The following is a 14,759-nucleotide window of genomic DNA, read 5'->3' as shown; positions in this document are numbered from 1 at the left end:
TGAGGAGTGGACACCTCACTGAGGGGTTGAGGGCTGTGTCTATAGATAATACCAGTGACCAGCCAGTTCTAAGGAGAAGTAGAGGCGGTCAGGGTCCTGGATCCCCAGAGCCTAAAGATTCTGTCTCTACATTCTCCATGCCCATGAAGCCTGGCCCTGGGCTCTATGGGAAGGACGGTCAAGACAGGAAGATTACTTTGTTATTGCCATTGTGGGGATCCTGGCAGCTGTAAGGACAGAAATATCTCTAATTCCATAAGTGGTCATATGAGGCAAGAGAAGCTGCTTAGAGCATGGGCTTAGTTTCAGAGATTGGAAAGAGTCAAGAGCTGGGGCCGGGGGAGAGGTTACCTTAGGTGAGGGCAATGCAGATGTCAATTACCTATTTCCTCCACATATAATGTCCTGCCAGGAGAACCTGTCCCTGGGCCAGGAATCGGATGTGACCTTCCTCTCCAAAAAGAAAAGAAGTTCAAGGCTCACAGACACATTACACACACAGCTCAACACATGCAGCTCCTCCCCATCCTGTTCCCACTACCTACAGGAGATTGACTCCCACTGTGCACATAAGCTGGGATAATCAGGGTTTCTAAACATGGCCTTCAAGAGTCCAAAGTGCCAAGTGGTGGGGGCTGGGGAAAAGGTACTCTTTCTCATACCCTTGGCTTTTGTGTGGCCTGGAACACCTGATATAGAGACTGGAGTGTGACACAAGGCTCTTCTTTCAAAAACACAAGGGCCTATACTTTGAGCCCTCCTATTTCTATCCCCCACAGTGCTTCACCTGCAAGACCTTCAACTCCACTTTGATCCCAGTTCCTCAGGTTCAAGGCCTCACAAGGCCAAAACCCTGTAGTTTCCCTTCTCAAACTCCCTTGCCTTTAACATCATCATTATCAACCTCCTACCCCACCTTGTCCCAGCAGCAATAGCCTGCTAATCTTTTAGCTTCTAATCTCTTAGGCAGTAATCTGCTTTCCAAACTCTTGGCATCTGAGCTATTTATAGCAGTGTTTCGTGCCCCCCCAGAACTCTATTCTCCTCTGACCCCCACCAATCTAAATACTCAGAGGACTGTGGGTATAAGAGGCTGGGGAGGTAAGCACAACAACCAGAGCTGGAGACTGATGTGAACTTCATCTATCTCCCCAGGTAATATTCCAAAGCCCTCTACCACTAGCCCATACTAAGCCCTACATCCCTTGCTCTTAGCATTCCCCCTTAATATATCAGGGAATAGTTGAGGAACACCTTTCCTGTCCCACCCAGCATTCAGTTCAGGCTGAGAGACCCTGCAAGAGACCTCTGGAAGCTCCCCTAAGTTCACCTCTTGGGCCAAGACTAGGGAAGGACTAGAAAGACATCTTCCTCTCTCTAAGCATCCCTACCTCAAGGCCTAACACCTGAGGACAGGGATGAGGATAAGGATGGGAAAATCTGGGGACAGAAATAAGACAGATGAATAGGTTCAAGGAAGACTTTCAACCTCCATAGAGATTTCTGTCACCAACAACCAAGAGCACGAGGACACCAACCACTTCTCTCCCATACCTTTTTCTCTTCTTAGCTGAGGGTCAAGGCCATGATGAAGTGAACTCAGGCTCAGGGTCCATTGCAGGAGCAGAAGGACACAGAATCCATTCATTCATTCATGTAACAAACATGTCTTGGCACCTACTGTGTGCCAGCTGGTGCCCAGCCTCACCTAGACCAAGAAACACATTCTCCTCATACTTTTCTGGATGAAAGCCTCTAACCAGACCCTTTCCAGACAAATTCCTTCTCTCTGAAGGCTCTCAAGAGTTCCCCAGCCATTCCAAAAAGTCCTGCCATTTGTGAAGAGTAGATAGTATGGTTAGTCAGTGATTTGTACAAAATAAGGAGGGATTTTTTCCCCTTGCCCAGGATGGCTAAAGAAGTACCCTTGGCAGGAGGGAGAATAGGAGGCACTTGGTGGTGGTGAGGTGTCCATCTAAGGAGGAAAGGTTACATCACACTAGGTGTATATGGATGGTATACTGGAGTGGGGTAAGGAGAATAGGGACCTTACCCTACTCCAGTGATTAAGCCTTTCTTCTTCTTCCCCTCTTTCCAGAAAAGGCTCAACATCAACTCCATGGCCAACACCTCCAAGTAAGTAAGAACTCCTTCTAATGCTCTGAATCTGTGAACTGCTGTCTACCCAAACCCAAGTATTTGTGTTTGGGGTAAAGGGGTTTCCAAACTTTCCCTAACTTGTGGCCCTGGACTCTACCCCAATTACCTCTACCTTTGTTCGATCCTGTGCTCCTGGAGCCTCTTCTCCTAGTCCTAGGAATATTTCCTCTTCTCTCCATTTCCCTTTATTTCCTCTCACTTCCTCTCCTCTTCCTTGTTCTCTCAATCCCCTTCCCTATCCTCTTTCTGGTTTTCTCCCCATAGGGTGTTTAAGAAGACCAGCTCCAATGGCAAGGTGAGAACCTGGCCCAGCTGGGCAAATGGGAGGGCAAAAGGGATAGGTGGGTACATCCTTCAGGGTATTGGGTATTTGGGTTGGGGGATTCAGAAGAATCCATTCAAAGATGATTGTGAGAGTAACGTGGGAGCTTGTTCCACAACAGATCTCCATCTACCTGGGGAGACGGGATTTCGTGGACCATGTGGACATGGTGGAACCCATTGGTCAGTGAGTCCAAAGAGGGGAAAAGCCTGAGGAAAAGGGCATGGGAGCCAGGGAGTAAAAGAAAGTCAGGAAATCTATGCAGAAAAGAAAGCCAATTAAAGGGAAGAATGGGCAGTACTGTTTTAAGAATCAACTTCTGCTTTTCATAGTCTGAGAGTTTTTCCTGACCAGGGTGCTATCTCACCCTCTTTTCACAGATGGTGTAGTCCTGGTTGACCCTGATTACTTAGAAGGTCGAAAAAGTAAGTGGAAATCCTTGTTGGTCTTTGTATGTTTTAGGGGTCCCAAACTGAATCATCACACATGCCAGACAGGTAATCTGAATGAGTGGACTTGACCAGAGGGTATAAGAAAACCAGAAAGTGGCAGGAACTGTGAATGCCTTGTCTGGTGTGGGCTGACAACTGGGCCCAGTGTGGCCAAATTTTCTGATTACTAAAGAGGAACTGGAAATGAAGCTCAGAATAAGACCTTTAAAGCCCCAAAGTTTGAAAAGACTATGGTACCCCTTTCCCCAAATAATATTTAAAATAAACATATTTCTAAAGCATACATAAAATTTTAGTTTTCAAAATTACCCAAAACTTACATGCGTGCTGAAATTAAAATAGGTTCTTTCTAAAATTTCTGATTTTCTCCATTATTGTTGGTGGCACCCCTGCTTGGCTATTGATTTGAGTATGGACTTAAATTGCTTATGGAATGATCCAAATGCCAGAAATCCATATTTTTATGCAAATTTCCTGATTTTCAAATGTTAGCAACTCACTAAAAGATTTTAAAAGGCCTGGATAAATCAAAAAATCTTTTTTTCTGTAGGCTGGATGTGACCCTCAGGGCTGCCGTTTTGCAACCTCTGGTGTATGTCTTTCCATCTCCCTTTTTGTGTAGGGAAAATGCCTAACCTTTCCTTTAAAAAAATCCCAAACGAAGAAACAAAATGACAGCCACAGGAAGCAACAGCAAGAGACATTACTCTGGCAGCAGTACTATAGATCAAGATTATACTGAATTATTATTTTTTGCTGCTTTTTTTCCTTTTAATTCTCACTATGGATTAACCCCACTGTGATCCAACTAGACTGAGAATTGGGTTTCATTTGAAACAGGCTCAGAATGAGTTGATGAATACTAGTTCAGATGTAACCTTTAGCTATTGAATAATAAAGTAGCCTTAATTTCTCAGATTAAGCGGTGTGGATAAGCAATCCAGACAGTTTTAAATATCAGAGGAACTTTGGGGTATACTCATAAATTAACCAACTTATTTAAGGTTTCCAAGTACTCTGTATTTCTAAAACCTAAATCATTTTTTTCACATTCCTACAAAATCTTCAGAATAAGCTATGAAAAGAAATCTTTAGTTTTAAAAAAATACACATTGATCCAGGAGTAAGATGTATTTTTCCTTTTATTCTAATCTTTTATGTCCCCTTAGTAGAGTTTTATATTATTATTCATTTAAGTTGTACATATTTCTTAAGTTTATTCCTAGCTATTTTATACATTTCATTACTTTTATGAAGATCATCTTAGTTGCATCATATTTTCTAATGTGTTTTTCTATCAAAGTGTATTTGTTTATGTAAAATATGATTACTCTAACCATTGAGTGATAAAGGCCAATGATAGGGGTAGTATATGTGGTGGTGTGAACAAATTGTTGCTTAACAAAAATTTACATGGAATCTCTGTGTATTATTTCTCACAACTGCATGTGAATCTACAGTGATCTCAAAACACAGAGTTTAATTTCAAAAAGGCAATGAGGCCGGGCGCGGTGGCTCATGCCTGTAATCCTAGCACTCTGGGAGGGCAAGGCGGGAGGATTGCTTGAGCTCAGGACTTTGAGACCAGCCTGAGCAAGAGTGAGACCCTGTCTCTACTAAAAATGGAAACAAATTAGCCAAACAATTAGAAATAGAAAAAATTAGCTGGGCATGATGGCACGTGCCTGTAGTCCCAGCTACTTGGGAGGCTGAGGCAGGAGGATTGCTTGAGCCCAGTAGTTTGAGGTTGCTGTGAGCTAGGCTGATGCCACGGCACTCACTCTAGCCCAGGCAAGAGAGTGAGACTCTGTCTCAAAAAAAAAAAAAAAGCAATGAGAGAAATATTATTCATAGTATAGCATGAATACCTAAGGTGGCCTTGTGTTCAATTATAGTAACAAATGAAGTTGGGAAGCATACACAACAGCTATGAATAGCAGTTATCTCTGGAATATGATGTATTACAGCTGAGCTTTGATTTCTCTTTTTGTTTGCATTTTCTGATGTTCACAATTTATATATATTATTTGTACAATAAACACAAATATAAATTAATAAGTTTAGAATAGATGTCAATTTATGAAAGAAAACAAAAACAAGCTATTTCCTAGCACAAAAAACAGATGATTCTAAACTGCTAAAGAGACAATTAGAGCTTCAGCATGGTGGGGGGGGGGTGATGGCAGCTGATGACTTACTCCGCTGCCATCTCCACACAGGAACAGCAAGAGATGCCAAGAACAAGTCATCTGATTAACACCCTCACTTCAGAGTCTACTAGATCCCCCTCTGCCTCGACCCTTGTGACCTTTTTCTCTCTCATTCCTCATCGCTTTCATTTCTTCCCTGACTCTGCCTCCTTCCAGCCACCTCTTTTCCTCTCCTTCTTACCTTCTTTTTTTTTTCTTTTGTTTTTCCTTTCCTTTTCTTTATTTCTCCCTTCTCCCACTTCAACTAGCCATAATTGAAAACCAAGGTGAATCTATGTGTTGTATCTTTTGAAAATTAAGTTTGTCTTCATTGTAGAAAAATTAGAGAGCACAGACGAAGGAGAAAGAAACTGTAATCTTATCATCCTTAATCACTAATAATATTTCAGCTCTTATTTATTCACATTTTCTGTGCAAACGTATCTATATTTTCACTAAAATGCTGTACTATGAATAACATTTTACAATCTTCTGTTAAACCTATATCAATATATAAAAACCTATAGCTTTTCAAGTTGTCTATATGTGTTTTGCCAATCTTCAATTGTTGGACAGTCACTGTATTTTCAATGTTTTGCTGCTATAAACAACCCTGTAAAGCACATCCGTATATGTATATGTATATACCTTTCGGTACTTGTCCAATTATTTCTCTAGGCTAAATGCCTAGAAGAGGAATTAATGGCCAAAGGGCATTCACACATTTTTAAAGCTTTCTGCTTTCTATACCTATTGCCAAATTGCCCTCTAGAAAGTTTACACCAATTAACTCTCCCTCCCTCAGTGTATCAGGCTGCTCATTGCCCCAGTCCTTATAAACACGGGTATTACCATTACTTTCAATCTTTGTTGTATCTTTTGAATATAGATTCATTTTCCTCATTATTAATTTTAAAAGCAAATAATCTGATGTTCAATGTCTTGATCTTTTAAGAATACTAAAATAAGTTGCTTTCTACTTATGTGTGGCTGTCGGTAGTTTGCAGAGGCTTTCCATCTGCATCTAGTCTTAGGTACCAGCTACAAATATGAGTTCAATTATAACTGCTCCATTTCTGCCAATATTCCCATCATCATTTTCTTAACCTGTAGAGTGGGGATAATAATACTTTAGAGAGTTATTGTGAGGTCTAAATAACATAAGTAGAGCTCCTAGTGCACGCCCATTATTGACAGGCGAAATAACTGAGACCCAGAAAACTCAAGGGATTTGTACAAGTCCTATTCAAGCCCAGGTATTCTGACCCTAAATTTTATTGTCTCTCTTTTTCATTATGAAATATTTCAGGCATAAAGTATTATATAATGAATACCCTGTACCCACTACCTAGCTTTAAAAAAATTACAGAAACAAACTGAAGCCTCCTGTGTGTCCATTCATGATCCTGTTCACCTTCCTCCCTCCCTCCTCCTTCTCTTCCCCTTCCCCGGGCAGCCACTATCCTGAATTTGGTGTTTATTACTCCCATGATGTGTCTATACTTCTATTTCATATTTATGTATCTGTGTCAACTTTGATATTGCTCTACATGATTTTAGACTTTGTATAAATGGTAACATACTATGCATATCATTCTACAGCTAGCTTTTTTTACTCAATAGTTTTTGAGTGTTTGTGCTGATATAACAAAATACCTGAGACTGGATAATGTATAAAGAACAGAAATTTATTTTCTCACAGTTCTGGAAGCTGGGAAGTCCAAGATCAAGGTGCTGGCAGGTTCTGTTGTCTGCTGAGGGCTGCTCTCTTATTCTGAAATGGCACCTTGTTGCTGCATCCTCTGGATGGCAGGGACACTGTGTGCTCACATGGCAGAATGTGGAAGAGCAAGAGGCCTCTCTTATAAAGGTCTTAATCCCATTCACCAGGGAAGAAGCTCTCATGACCTAATCACCTCTTAAAGGCCATCTTAATACTATCACAATGGCCATTAAGTTTCAACACCTGAATTATGGAGAGGACACATTCAGACCATAGCATTATATGAAGTTCTAGTTCATGTATTTTAATCTTGGTTTAATATTCCATTATATGAATATACCACAATTTTTTACCCTTTCTCTTGTTGATAGATATTTAGATTATCTCCAGTTTTATGTTCTGACAAACATCGATGCAATGGACATTCTCATATGTATCTCCTTATAAACATGGGCAAGAGCTTCTCTAAAGTAGTAGAATTCTTAGGTCATAAGATATGAATACACTCAATCTTACTGGATCATGCCAAACAGTCTTCCAAAGTGGTTGTTTAATGTATACTCCCACCAGCAGTATATAAGAACTCACATTGCTCCACGTCTTTGCCAACACTCAGTACTATCAGACTTTAAAATTTTTGACAACCTAATGGGTATAAAATATTATCTCATTATGATTTTAATTTGCATTTACCTGACTACTAGTGAGATTAAACATCTTTTCTTGTTATCGGCCATTCTATTTTGTGCTTCTGTAAAGAGCCTATTCACATTCTTTACACATTTTTATATTGGTATATTATTACTATTGATTTGTAGTTCTTATACATTCCGGATGCTAAACATTTTTTTTTTTGAAATAGGATCTCATCCTGTTGCCTGGGCAGTGGCATCATCATAGCTCACTGCAACATCAAACTCCTGGGCTCAAGCGATTCTCTAGCCACAGCCTCTCGAGTAGCTGGGACTACAGGCATGTGCCACCACACCAGCTAATTTTTTTGTTTTTTGTATAGACAAGGTCTCGCTATTGCCCAGGATGGTCTCAAACTTTTGGTCTCAAGCAATCTTCCTGCCTTGGCCTCCCAAAGTACTAGGATTATAGGCGTGAGCCACAATGCCCAGCATGGACGCTAAACTTTTGTTTGTTATATGTGTTGCAAATATTTTCTCCTTGGCTTTTCTTTTTTTCTTTGTTTATAAAAATTCTTAACATAAGAAAATTTTAAATTTTACTTAGTATTAATCTTTTTCTTTATGGTCATAGTCTTTTGATCATATTATATTGTCTCTCCGTGTCTTCCTGTGACCCAGTTAAGGTCTCTTTTCCCACTCAGGCCTGATAGGTCACTCTCTTCCTCCTTTGCCTGCAGTGTTTGTCATGTTGACATGTGCTTTTCGCTATGGCCGTGATGACTTGGATGTGATTGGTCTGACATTCCGCAAAGATCTGTATGTACAAGCCCAGCAAGTGGTCCCAGCTGAACCCACTAGCCCCCAGGGGCCCCTCACAGCCCTACAGGAGCGACTGCTGCACAAGCTGGGGGACAATGCCTACCCCTTTACCCTGCAGGTACTGACCCCAAGTCCTGGGCAATGTTTCCAGGCAAGATTAAGAGAGGAAGATAAAGAAGGAGGACAGAGGAGAGGGGTCCCTATTTCTTCTGTTTGCTGACCTCCTTTTGGTCCCCTAGATGGTTGCCAACCTGCCCTGTTCAGTGACACTGCAACCAGGTCCTGAAGATGCAGGAAAGGTAAAGTCTGTGTTCTCAGAAAGAGTGATAGATGGTAGGGCCAGGGAAGAAAAACAGTGGGACAAATGGACAATAATGGAGAAATGGACAACTAAGGAATGAGGTCAGGCATTTTCTCATAGGCCCAAGAGGAAGGAAGGACAGCACTGGAAATGAGTTCTCCTTGCCCCTCTCCCTTTACAGGCCTGTGGGATTGACTTTGAAGTGAAGAGTTTCTGTGCTGAAAACCTGGAGGAGAAAATCTCCAAAAGGTATTCTTTGGTCCTCCCCCAAATCCCTGTCTCTAGCCTCTGCCATGTCATCAGAGATCCTGCTCTCACGACAGAAACAGCCCTACTTTTGACCCCCATATCACCGTTACCACAAATGATGCCCAGTTCTGAGTCCCCTCTGAGTTCTCTTCTTTGCTCTAGGGCAGAGGTCAGCAAACTTTGCTGTAAAGGGCAAAAAAAAAAAAAAAAAGAAATATTTAGGTTTTGCGGGCCATATAGTCTCTGTTGCAACTACTCAACTCTACTATTGTGCAAAAGCAGTCACAGATAGTACATAAATGAATGAGCATGGCCGGGTGTGGTGGCTCACGCCTGTAATCCTAGCACTCTGGGAGGCCGAGGCGGGAGAATCGCTCGATGTCAGGAGGCTGAGACCAGCCTGAGCAAGAGCGAGACCCCATCTCTACTAAAAATAGAAAGAAATTAGCTGGACAACTAAAAATATATAGAAAAAAATTAGCCGGGCATGATGGCACATGCCTGTAGTCCCAGCTACTTGGGAGGCTGAGACAGGAGGATTGCTTGAGCCCAGGAGTTTGAGGTTGCTGTGAGCTAGGCTGACGCCACAGCACTCTAGCCTGGGCAGCAGAGCGAGACTCTGTCTCCAAAAAAAGTAAATAAATAAAATTTTATTTATCGACACTGAAATTTGAATTTTATATAATATCCATGTGTCATAATATATTATTATTCTTTGATTTATTTCAACCATTTACAAATGTAATACCCATTCTTGGCTTGTGGGCCATATAAAAACAGGCAACCAGCCAGATTTGGCCGATGGGCCATAGTTTACTAACCCTTGGTTGAGATACCTATATTAAGGGTCTAGAGGAGTTCTCTGAGGGAAGCTTTCCCCCACCCCCACCCTCACTCCCAAGCAAGAACTGGGCTATGACGGTGGCATGGGAGAGATCTGTGGGTCCCAAAAGAGATGTTCTGGCTAACCTCATGGCCTTTGCTCAGAGACTCTGTGCGGCTGGTCATTCGGAAAGTACAATTTGCACCCCTGGAGCCAGGCCCTGGGCCCTGGGCCCAGACCATTCGCCGTTTCCTTCTGTCAGCTCAGCCCCTACAACTCCAGGCCTGGATGGACAGGGAGGTTTGTAACAACTCCCCCCCCCACTTCCTGCCCCTACCCTGGAACCCCTCTGATACCCTTTCTTCATTGATTTCCTACTTGGGCAGGCAGAGACGGTAGCCAGGGTGGTAATAGTGCTAAGGAAATAGGAATTCTAGGTCTTGATCTGCGTATTCTTCCTCTAACCTTGTGATGGGCCTCTCCTCCTGCTTTAGGTTCACTACCACGGTGAACCCATCTCTGTCAATGTTTCTATTAACAACTGCACCAGCAAGGTCATCAAAAAAATCAAGATTTCAGGTGAGCTCTTTTTCCCCATCCTTCTGCATCTGGTCCCAAAGCCACAGGTCTTTTTCCAAAACTCTGCTCCATTTACCTGTCTGCATTCATCTAGGCTTTCCCCCCAACATAGGCTTGTCAAAATACATATTTTTGTTTGTCCATGAGCACATCGTACTGCATCATGTATAGTATGCCCATGTATAAGGTCACATCTAAGGACAGTGAGCTGGGGTCTCAAGGATAACTGACTGATTATAGTCATGTGCTTCTTCCTGGCTTGTTCAGTTGACCAGATCACAGATGTTGTCCTGTATTCACTAGACAAGTACACCAAGACTGTGTTCATTCAGGAGTTCACGTGAGCCGGTGCTGGGGCTGGGGTCAGAGAGTCAAGGGTTGTGGTGGTGGGAAGAGGGCCAACAGGGACATGAGGGGTTGGGGAGAGAAAAAAAGTCACGGAGAGTCCAGGAATTAGGAAGGTCAAGGTGAGGGCTGAAGTGGAGAAAGGGAGGGATTACCAGGAGAACTTGAGGGAGGGGATGCAACTTACCCACAGGAGGACCATTGCAATGCTGAGAGTGGGCAGGGGCATAAGGATTTCCCACCAGAGCTAATTCCTCCCACTCCTTTTCACAGTTAGACATTTCACCTCTCTTGGATGCTCCAGTAGGTTCTTAGGATTGTGCAAGATACTCTTGGGACTGAAAGTACATTTAGTTGGCAAGCCTAACCTAAGTTATTCTCTTATTCCCCTTTTAAAGGGAGACTGTAGCTGCTAACTCCAGCTTCTCCCAGAGCTTTGCAGTAACCCCACTCCTGGCTTCCAGCTGCCAGAAACAGGGCCTGGCACTGGATGGCAAACTCAAGCATGAAGATACCAACCTGGCCTCTAGCACAATGTAAGCTCAAATGTAACTATCAACCTCCATTTCCTACTCCTAACCCATTCCACATATGCAACATATACAGCTCTGAGGTTTCATCTTCACTGAAGTCTACCTGTTTTTTAAAATGTCCTTGGCCAGTGTTGAGAGACTCATCCAGGGTTGAGGGCCAGCAGCAGGCTAAATAATGCCCATGGGACCAATGGTAGCCTTAGGTCAAAGGCAGCAAGAAAGGAAAATATGGAGAGGAAAAAAAACCCTTATGTTGCATAATATTTCACAGTTCACAAAGGTCCTACATATGTGCTATGTTGTCTTTGTAAGAATATCATTAAAGTAGGCTGGATAGGTGTTCATATTCCATTTTATACTTAAGGACCCTGAGGCTCAGAAAGAAGAAGGAACTCACCCAAGGTTGCATAGCTAACAGGTGGCAAAGGTGGACAGGATTTCATCACGTCACCTGGCTCTAAAACACTGTGATCCCTGTAGTAGCTACTTTCTAGAGAAGATAGAAATGCAGTAGAAGACTAGGAGATGAGAAATGGAGGAAAAGGAGGACAAAAAAGGAAAATCATATGATAGGAACTAAGAATTCTATGAAATTATTCATTTGGCCCTCTGCCTTCAGAGGCCCTAGTGTTAGATGGGTCTCTCACCAAAAGCCATCTGCTACAATCTGACGAGTGTTAATCCCTCACCTCTTCCTGTTTCTTATCAATCAAGTAGCTATAGGCTGTTATTGCTAGAAATACCCTTAGAAATCATCCAAGCAGCGTTATTTTATAGATAGGAGACCAACACCCCAGAGCAATGAAGAGATTGTCCCAAGCTCATACAGCTCTCAGTGTCTTATTTCCCAATTAGCAGGTTTTCACTGAGCACTGTTTACACGCTTATCCCTATGCTCAGCAATGGGGGAGATATAACGAAGTTTAAGACAGTCTCTGCCTTTAGTCAATTTATGGCCTAGGTGAGGAACAAAGAGAAATGCAAAGCCAGCATAACTGGTGAGGGCTTCCAGGAAGAGATAGAATAAACTAGATCTTGAAGAATGTGAAGGATCTGAATACCAACAGAGGAAGAAAGGAGCATTCCAGATTGGGAACATAGCATGGGCAAAGGTCAGAAGGTGGGGCTCCATATGACATGTTCTGATCATGGAGACAGGATGGGTCTCCTTAGGTTGCATCCCAAGTGTTAGGGATTTAGGGCAGAAAAAGGTTAGAGAGGCTAGATGGAGCCAGGTTGTTAAGGATCTTGAAAGTCAGGCAGAGTAGTTATATTCAAAAAGTAGGCTCTTGAACAGAGGGTGATATGGTAAAACTGAATTTTAGGAAGAGAAATGTGGTCTTAGTGGGTAGGAGAGATTAAAGCCTGGGAGATCTTCTCAGAGAAGAGGAAAGGTAATAGGGTGTGGTGATGGGAATGCACAGGAAGAAAGGGGAGGACTGAATGAATTACTTCTCATGCCCCTAAACACACAAAATGATACTGCAATCTCCAGTCTTAGACCAGGAATGGACAAGGAGCTGCTGGGGATCCTGGTGTCCTACAAAGTCAGAGTCAACCTGATGGTGTCCTGTGGGGGGTGAGTGAGGGTTCGGGGTCTGTCTGGGCAGCGGCTGGGGAGCCAAGCATTTCTCATGTCTGTTTTTCTCCCAGGTAGACTGACCCAATCAAGTTGTTCCCCACTCCTTCTCCCAGACCAGGTTCCCAAACCTGTGAGCTCAGTGAGAAAATCACCTTCCCTTCCATAAACCCATTCTGTGGCTGAGTTGGCCTTATGATCTCTCATCCCCCAGTAAAACTAGGTTGTCCCTTCTCCATTTCCAACTGCTAATTTTGGCTGTCATTCTACCCACAGCATCCTAGGAGATCTGACAGCCAGGTGAGAGACTGAGGTGGAAGGACTGGGCAAGAAGGAGTCAAGGAGGGGATAAGGAGACCAAAAGACCGACTAGGGAGAGTCTGAGGGCATCCTAGAACTGGAATACTGAGGGAGGGAGGGAGGTTCAGGGGTCAGGCTTGTAGGGAGATCAGTAACTCCATCTTGGGATCCTCACAGTGATGTTGGTGTGGAGCTGCCCCTGATGCTGATCCATCCAAAGCCATCTCATGGTGAGTGACCAGGTGGGACTCACAGGAAGGGTAGTCCTAAGGGTTGGGGGCCAAACAGTTTGGGTAGAGATGGAATAGCAATAAGCAGGCTGGGTGTCTAGGTTTTCAGGGGAATTATGTGTGTTGGGTGTGCATGAGGCGAAGGGTTGGGAAACGGAGGGGCAAGAGTGAAGACATTTCTTCAAGGAACCTCATCAGCTTCAGCTCCATTTTTCCCTCCCTTTCCCTGCTTGCTACAGAGGCCGCAAGGTAATGGAATATGATGCCTGCCAGCCCCATCCCCCTCTCCCCATCGCCACCCTCCATTTTACGATGATGGAAATGCAAAAAAGCTTCTCTGGTGTGTTGCTTTCAATAGGTGTGCAGTGGAAACGTATGGTTTAGCTTCGTGTTACAGTTCAGTGTTTTTCATACGCCTTCCTTTCCCTTTCTGCACCCCCCGCCCTCCACCTCCCGCTCCTCTAGGGATCGTCCTTTCCCCCTCATCCCTTCCATTTTTCGTTTTCCTTTTCCCCTACTCCCTCGCACGCACTTCTCTGTCTTTCATTCTTTGGTCCCTTCCCTCCTTCCCACCCTCCATTCTTATTTCCCTTTCAGCGCCCCTGGGGGACTTTTGTGCTGGGAAATTTGGGAGGGAACGAAAGGAAAATAGCCAGAGCGGTCGCTGGCGGGCGCGGCGCGGCGCGGCGCGGGGAGGGGCGGGGCGGGGCGGGGGGGCAGTTGAGGGGGGTAGGGGCTGAGAGGGGGCCGAGGAGCCTAGCTGGGAAGCAGGGAGGGGATCACTTCTCTGGGATCTGGAAAAGGAAGTGAACGTGGAGGACGCCCAGAAAGGGGTTCCAAACCCTCCACTCCCTTCTGCTGCTTCTGCAAGCTCTGAGGACATAGTCATCGAGGAGTTTACGCGGCAGGAGCAAGGCAAGGAGGACGGCCAGAAGGCTTTGGAGGCGGAAGGAGATGAGGGGAGCTGAGCGCCTCGCTCTGATGCCCCTCTGTGTGGGAGGCCCCACTGCAATGCTCTAATAAATTGGCTTGTCCAGCTATGCCTGGTGATCTCGTTTATATTTCCTCTTCCCGGAGAGTAACTACTGAGAATGATCTTCCCTGCCGCCATGCCCTCGCCGTGATTGCCACCAGTCCTCTGTGGGTCCTTTGTCTTTCTCTCCGGCCCAGGCCATCCCCCACCCCACCCAATCACCTCACCACCCAACCACCCCACTCCAGCGCTCACTTGATCGCGCCAAACACAAGGCACTGTGCCACGGAAGCTGCCGGGAGGGAGCCGAGGGGGTGTGGCCGCACCTAGCCGTGGGTGCAAAACCAACAGTCGCCAGCCACCCTTGGGGAGAACGCAGTGTGACGCCAGGTGGCGGAGCCCACCTGCTGTGATGTATGCCTGATGTATGCCTTTCCTACCGTACCAGGGGCCCAGAGCAATGTCGGAGGCTTTGGCCTGGAGGCTGGGAGACCTGAATACCAGTCTCTGTGCAAATCCAAGCTTGTATCCCTGGGAGAGCAGAGCC

The 14,759-nt window shown here is 44.5% G+C and overlaps 1 protein-coding gene across 1 annotated transcript; it reads left to right on the top strand.

Moving 5' to 3' along the window:
- The first annotated feature begins 1,116 nt into the window (after positions 1 to 1,116).
- ARR3 (arrestin 3) lies at positions 1,117 to 14,281 on the top strand. The gene is made up of 17 exons (XM_045538697.1): positions 1,117 to 1,155; positions 2,099 to 2,136; positions 2,425 to 2,455; positions 2,604 to 2,664; positions 2,863 to 2,907; positions 8,219 to 8,418; positions 8,540 to 8,599; positions 8,783 to 8,850; positions 9,838 to 9,973; positions 10,168 to 10,252; positions 10,520 to 10,592; positions 10,996 to 11,133; positions 12,626 to 12,709; positions 12,986 to 13,009; positions 13,187 to 13,239; positions 13,479 to 13,488; positions 14,111 to 14,281. Exons 2-17 carry the CDS (start codon positions 2,120 to 2,122, stop codon positions 14,205 to 14,207), a joined length of 1,182 nt encoding a protein of 393 aa, XP_045394653.1. The 5' UTR covers positions 1,117 to 1,155; positions 2,099 to 2,119; the 3' UTR covers positions 14,208 to 14,281.
- Positions 14,282 to 14,759: the final 478 nt, after the last annotated feature.

The sequence above is a fragment of the Lemur catta genome, chromosome X, assembly GCF_020740605.2.
Source record: "Lemur catta isolate mLemCat1 chromosome X, mLemCat1.pri, whole genome shotgun sequence".
Classification (NCBI taxonomy): domain Eukaryota; kingdom Metazoa; phylum Chordata; class Mammalia; order Primates; family Lemuridae; genus Lemur; species Lemur catta.
The sequence above is the reverse complement of the archived record's forward strand: the minus strand, read 5'-3'. Positions and strand labels throughout refer to the sequence as shown.

What these genes read in the sequence shown, in the direction of transcription:
- ARR3 (XM_045538697.1), top strand. An exon ending in GGACATGGTGGAACCCATTG is followed by an intron (nt 2,665 to 2,862) that starts GTCAGTGAGTCC and finishes CTCTTTTCACAG; the next exon opens with ATGGTGTAGTCCTGGTTGAC. An exon ending in CTAGGAGATCTGACAGCCAG is followed by an intron (nt 13,010 to 13,186) that starts GTGAGAGACTGA and finishes GGATCCTCACAG; the next exon opens with TGATGTTGGTGTGGAGCTGC.